General features: G+C 40.3%; 1 protein-coding gene across 4 annotated transcripts in view; it reads right to left on the bottom strand.

Annotated features, from left to right (window-relative positions):
- The window catches only part of CAPZA1 (capping actin protein of muscle Z-line alpha subunit 1), a 50,378-nt gene that overhangs the window by 22,452 nt on the left and 21,926 nt on the right, over positions 1-6,000 (bottom strand). For 3 of the 4 annotated variants that reach the window (XM_021710798.1, XM_008054848.2, XM_021710800.1), the window contains exon 2: positions 2,508-2,571. In XM_021710798.1, the coding sequence (XP_021566473.1) occupies positions 2,508-2,571 (64 nt within the window). Of the gene's footprint in view, positions 1-2,507; positions 2,572-3,932; positions 3,975-6,000 lie in introns of those variants that run through there. The other variant, XM_021710799.1, reaches the window with a different exon arrangement.

Raw genomic sequence — 6,000 nt, forward strand, 5'->3', positions numbered from 1 at the left:
AGAAGGGCCTGGCAGTGGTCAATGTGTGCAATAAAAACCAGTCCCCATGCCACAAGTAGCTTGCAAATTCCTAATCTAATGCTTTGGCATCAGTTATTGTCATTATACATTCCTGTAAAGTACACTCAGTTGTCAGAAATAAAAAAATGAAATTTCTAGCTACAAAAAACATTAATTTTATTAAGAATATGGTTGGGCTCAGTGGCTCTGCCTATAATCCCAGCACTTTGGGAGGCCGAGGCAAGTGGATTGCCTGAGCCCTGGGTTCGAGACCATCCCGGGCAACTTGGTGAGACCTCGTCTTTACAATAAAAAAAGAAAAAAAATTAGCCAGGCATGGTAGAGCGCGCCTGTAGTTCCAGCTACTTGGAAGACTGAGGCAGAAGGATTGCTGGAGCCCAGCAGGTCGACACTGGGGTGGCCGTGGGCATGCCACTTCACTCCAGCCTGGGCGACAGAGTGAGACTCCAACTCAAAAAAAAAAATTTATTTTGCTAAGGTTCAAGAAGAATGCTCTAGAAGCTCAGTTACTGAAAATCTATATTTGGTCAATGACAGACTACAGAAAGAATGTTGACATTTGTTTCCCTTGCTGTTAGTGCTCAAAATCCACAAACAACTTTATAAAGAGTATCTTGATTTATTTCCATGATATTCTATACTCCTTGAAGTAAATGTTTATATGTTTCTCCTAGTTACTTTTTTTCTGCATCGCTAATTTAACCAATGAGGATTACTGATGAATCTGCCATGTGCTGGGCTCTGAGCCAGGCACAGAGGAACACCACACAGTTCCTCTCAAGAAGCTAACCTTTTAACGGAAAACTACAATTTCAAAATGAATGTTTGCTAAACTAAATCAGGATGTGCAAAGACTATAATTTTACTTAACAAGACTTTAAGATGAATTAATATATTTAAAGTGGGGTTACAATAACTGATTTTATCATGAAGTTTAAAAACCTCCCTCTACATTTTTCATTTTCTAAGTTGTATTAAGACAAAATATGGAAGGTTGTATATATATTGGAATAGTGGTTCCCAAACTGGCTGTGATTCAGAATCATTTGCCAAAGAATGTAAGAAAACACAGATGACTCATTTTTGCCTCAGATCTAATAAATGAGAACCCTGAGAGGATGATAAAGCTGAATATGCATATTTAATAAGCTTCCTAGATACAGTCAATTCCGCCCCACTGGCCACAAAAAGTGGGGACTTTCTGAGTATAAAGCAATGAAGAAATTTAAGGTATGAGCTATAGTGATAAAAATTATGAAAATACCGGCTGGGCACGGTGGCTCAAGTCTGTAATCCTAACACTCTGGGAGGCCGAGGCAAGAGGATTGCCTGAGCCCAAGGGTTCGAGGTCAGCCTGGGCAACTTGGAGAGACCTCGTCTCTACAATGAACCAAAAAAATTAGCCAGGTGCGGTATTGCGTGCCTGCAGTTCTGGCTACTTGGAAGGCTGAGGTGGAAGGACTGCCTAAGTCAAGTAGGTTGAGGCTGCAGTGGTCGTGAGCATGCCACTGCACACCAGCCTAGGTAATAGAGTGAGACACTAACTCCAAAAAAAAAATTAAAAAAGAAAATAATTAAATATTATTTCCACATTTATTGATATTAAGTTGCCTTAAATCTTTTCTCATATAAGATAGGCTTATTTATTTATTTATTTTTCAGTTAGGGTCTCACTCTGTTGCCCAGGCTCTCACTCTATTGCAACACAGTTGCACAATCACAGTTTACCACAATCTCGATCTCCTGGACTCTGGAGATTCTCCCGCCTGAGTATCCCGAGTAGCTGGGATTATAGGCATGTGCCACCATGCCATGTGAATTTTTTAATTACTTTGTAGAGATGAGGTCCTGTTATGTTGCCTAGGCTGGTCTTGAACTCTGAGATCAAGTAATCTTCCAGTCATGGCCTTCCAAAGTGTTGGGATTACAGGTTTGACATACTGTACTTGGCCAGGCATCCTAATTTATGAATGAAGAGAAGAGCTTGATTCTGATTCAGACCTGGTTTTGAATCCTTGCTCTGACCTTACTAGCAGGTAACCGTGGACAAATTATTATTATTATTTTTTGAGTTGGAGTCTCACTCTGTCTCCCAGGCTGGAGTGCAGTGGCATGCTCATGGCTACCGCAGCCCTGACCTGCTGGGTTCAAGTGATCCTTCTGCCTCAGCCTTTCAAGTAGCTGGAACTACAGGTAAGCACCACCATGTCAAGCTAATTTTTTTATTTATTGTAGAGATGAGGTCTCACCAAGTTGCCCAGGCTGGTTTTGAACCTGTGGGCTCAGGCAATCCTCTCACCTTGGCTTCTTAAAGTGCTGGAAATATAGGCATGAGCCACTGCACCTGGCTGGGACAGCTTATTTTAATCTCTTTCAATACTGATTTCTTTAGCTATTGTTGTAGCACAAGTATTAAAGGAGATCATAAGCACTCAGTAAGTGACAATAATTAAGAAGGGATTAAAATAACAATAATCTTTACTCACCATTGAATACTTCATTAAATTCCCCTGGAGGTGCATGAGTAATGAATTTAGCAGCTATGCGTACCTAAAGAGAAATAAAATTTACAGTAAGAATTATAGAGTTACATATAAAAGGAGAAGGAATTAACAAATTATAACATTTTTATCCCATCTCTTGAAAAAAAAGTCCTGTTTAAACATTTATTGTTTGGGAGTCTTCAGATTTTCCTTTCACAAAATATTCCAAAGCTGTTACTATCAGTATAGGTATATTTTGATTTTGGAATATATGTGTTGTTTTGGTCATTTTGAATTTTTCTTTTTCTTTTTTGAGTTGGACTCTCACTCTGTCGCCCAGACTGGAGTGCCGTGGCACACTCTGGCCACCGCAGCCTCAACCTGCTGGGCTCCAGCGATCAACCTGCTGGGCTCCGGCGATCCTTCTGCCTCAGCCTTCCAAGTAGCTGGAACTACAGGTGTGCTACCACGCCTGGCTAATGAATTTTTCTTTAAAAAGATGGATAACCAAGCCAGGCTCAGTGGCTCACGGCTGTAATCCCAGCACTTTGGGAGGCGGAAGCAAGAGGATTGCCTGAGCCCACAGGTTTGAGACCAGTCTGGGCAACATGGCGAGACCTCGTCTCTACAATAAATTAAAAAATTAGCTGGATGTGGTGGCATGCGCCTGTAGTGCAGCTACTTGTAAGGCTGGGATGGAAGGGTCGCCTGAGCCCAGCAGGTCGAGGCTGTGGTGGCCATGAGTGTGCCACTGCACTCTAGCCTGGGCAACAGAGTAAGATTCAAACTCAGAGTTTTTTTAAAAAAGGTTACATAATCAGTTTTTGGTCAAACAGACTACATTCACAAAAAAAGAAAAAGCTATGATCTTGATTATGAACATTTAAGCAAAACTGAGTAAAATATTAGCAAATTAAGTACTATACCAATTCCAAGTAATTCAATGCAAGGATGGTTCAATATTAATGAATTAATGTAACCTACAAATTAAAGGAGTAAAACCATGTGACCATCTCAAATCATGCTGGAAAAAAAGATAAAATTCAACACCCATTCCAATATCATAAAACAACATTACTAGTTTTGTGCAGGCATAGACAAAATTTCTTTAACTTGATAAGAGTTACCTACCAAAAATTTACAACAACCTTAATAATGAAACATAAGCAGTGCCACTAATTTAAAAAAACAAGGCAAAGATGACTCCTGTCACTTCTACTATTCAACACTGTATAACAGATTCTTAAGAATGCTATGAAAAATATTTCTTCTGTATTAATCCTGACCTCCCTCTTCTGCCTCCTACTACCATTCTCCTTCTCTGGATATCGTATTACACATGCATGCTAAAATGTTAGGTTCTAATCTGTGTACCTCATTTTTTCTCCTTTATCTTGTCATTTTATGCTTTGGGGAGAGTTCCTCAGCTCTGTGTTTCAGTTCACTAACATGATCTTCATTTGTGGCCATTTTGCTGTGCACGCAATTTTTTTTAGAGACTCGAGTCACACTATGTTGCCCAGGCTAGAGTGACGTGGTTATTGACAGGTGTCATCACAGTGCACCATGGTCTCAATTGATTCTTGCACCTCAGCCTCCCAAGGAGCTGGGACTACAGACGCATGCCACTGGGACCAGGTAACAATTATTTTGATCTATTTTTAATTTCCAAGATTTTGGTAATTTTTTTTTCTTTTTTGCACTGGCAAGTATGTAAAGTAAAATAATTGTGTGTGTGTGTCTCTCTATGAGAGCAACAGAGCAAGGCCTTGTCTCTATAAAAAATTAAAAAAATAAGAGTATAAAGGGTTCCTGGGGACAAAAAAGTTTGAGAAGTGCTCTATCTGCTGACATGGGAAAATATTTAAGATATGCAGTTGAATGAAAAGGGGTTTCACTCCTTTCTTGGTCTTATAAAGTTATATAGATATACTGTGACTTCACTCTTATTCTGAAAAGGACACATGAAAAGCTGCTCAAGGTCGAGCATGGTGGCTCACACCTGTAATCCCAGCACTTTGGGAGGTGGAGGCAAGAGGACTGCCTGAGCCCAGGAGTTCAAGACCAGCCTGAACAACAAGGTGAGACCTCGTCTCTGCAATAAATCAACAAATATTAGCTGGGCGTGGTGGTGCACACCTGTAGTTCCAGCTATTGAAAGGCTGAGGCAGAAGGATCTCCTGAGCCCAGGAGGTCGAGGCTGCGGTGGCCATGAGCATGCCATTGAACTACAGTTGCAGATCAGGTGACAGAGTAAGATTCCCACTCAAAAAAAAAAGCTGCTCCACGGTCAAACTGTTCAGCCAAAAAGAGCCTACTGCTTGATGGAGCAATATGGAACAGAAAACCTGGGTTCTAATAATCATCTTTCCTAGTCCATTAGCTAACTAGATTTGTGATTCAGAAAACATTACTCACTTTTTTTGGCTCTGAGTTAACTCATAACCCAACTCCTCAATCTGCTTTTCGATCCGTCATCTGCAGTAGGACCACTGCCAAGATGCAGATTTTCATGAAAACCCTTATGGGGAAGACCATCACTCTCAAGGTTGAACCCTCGGATACAACAGAAAATGTAAAGGCCAAGATCCAGGATAAGGAAGGAATTCCTCCTGATCAGCAAAGACTGACCTTTGCTGGCAAGCAACTGGAAGATGGACGTACTCTGACTACAACATTCAAAAGGAGTCTACTCTTCCTCTTGTGTTGAGATTTCATGGTGGTGCTAAGAGGAAGAAGTCCTATACAACTCTCAAGAAGAATAAGCATAAGAGAAAGAAGGTTAAGTTGGCTGTCCTGAAGAACTATAGGGTGGATAAGAATCGCAAAATCAGTCACCTTCGTCGAAGAGTGCCCTTCGGATCAATGTGGCGGTGTAATTTTACAGCCAGCCACTTTGACAGACATTACTGTGGCAAATGTTGTCTGACTTATTGCTTCAACAAACCAGAAGAGAAGTAATTGTGTATGCGTTAATAAAAGATATGAACAACAAAAAGAAAATCTTCCAAATTTTTTAGATACATGATTTTTAAGAACTAGAAGACAAAATCTGGCATACAAATTCCTGGAAATTAGCATCAGGAATATATATTAGAATATTCTTATGTGCATAAAGCCTTATAACCAGGTCACAACAGAGTAATTACTATATACTGTATTACTACTATTATAGTATAGTATTTTTCTGGAATGAAAACTGGTGAAGGTTCAGAGGAAATACTCCATATAGCTCTTATATTAACTCAACAAAACAACAAAAAGAGGGACTCTAACCAGGAAGAAGGGCTGCTCAGCTCACAAAAGTGCCACTACACAGGACGAAGAGTTACAGTATGAATTTCTAGCTATGCATATTTTCCTTGGAATGTTCACATAATCTTATTTCTGTACTTGTCAACCATTGGTATCAATCACTCGTTTAAGAAATCAGTAAACCAGCCGGGCTCGGTGGCTCAGCCTGTAATCCTGCGCTTTGGGAGGCTGAGGTGAGTGG

The sequence above is a fragment of the Carlito syrichta genome, unplaced genomic scaffold, assembly GCF_000164805.1.
Source record: "Carlito syrichta isolate Samal-C Ts95f unplaced genomic scaffold, Tarsius_syrichta-2.0.1 Scaffold301545, whole genome shotgun sequence".
Lineage (NCBI taxonomy): Eukaryota > Metazoa > Chordata > Mammalia > Primates > Tarsiidae > Carlito > Carlito syrichta.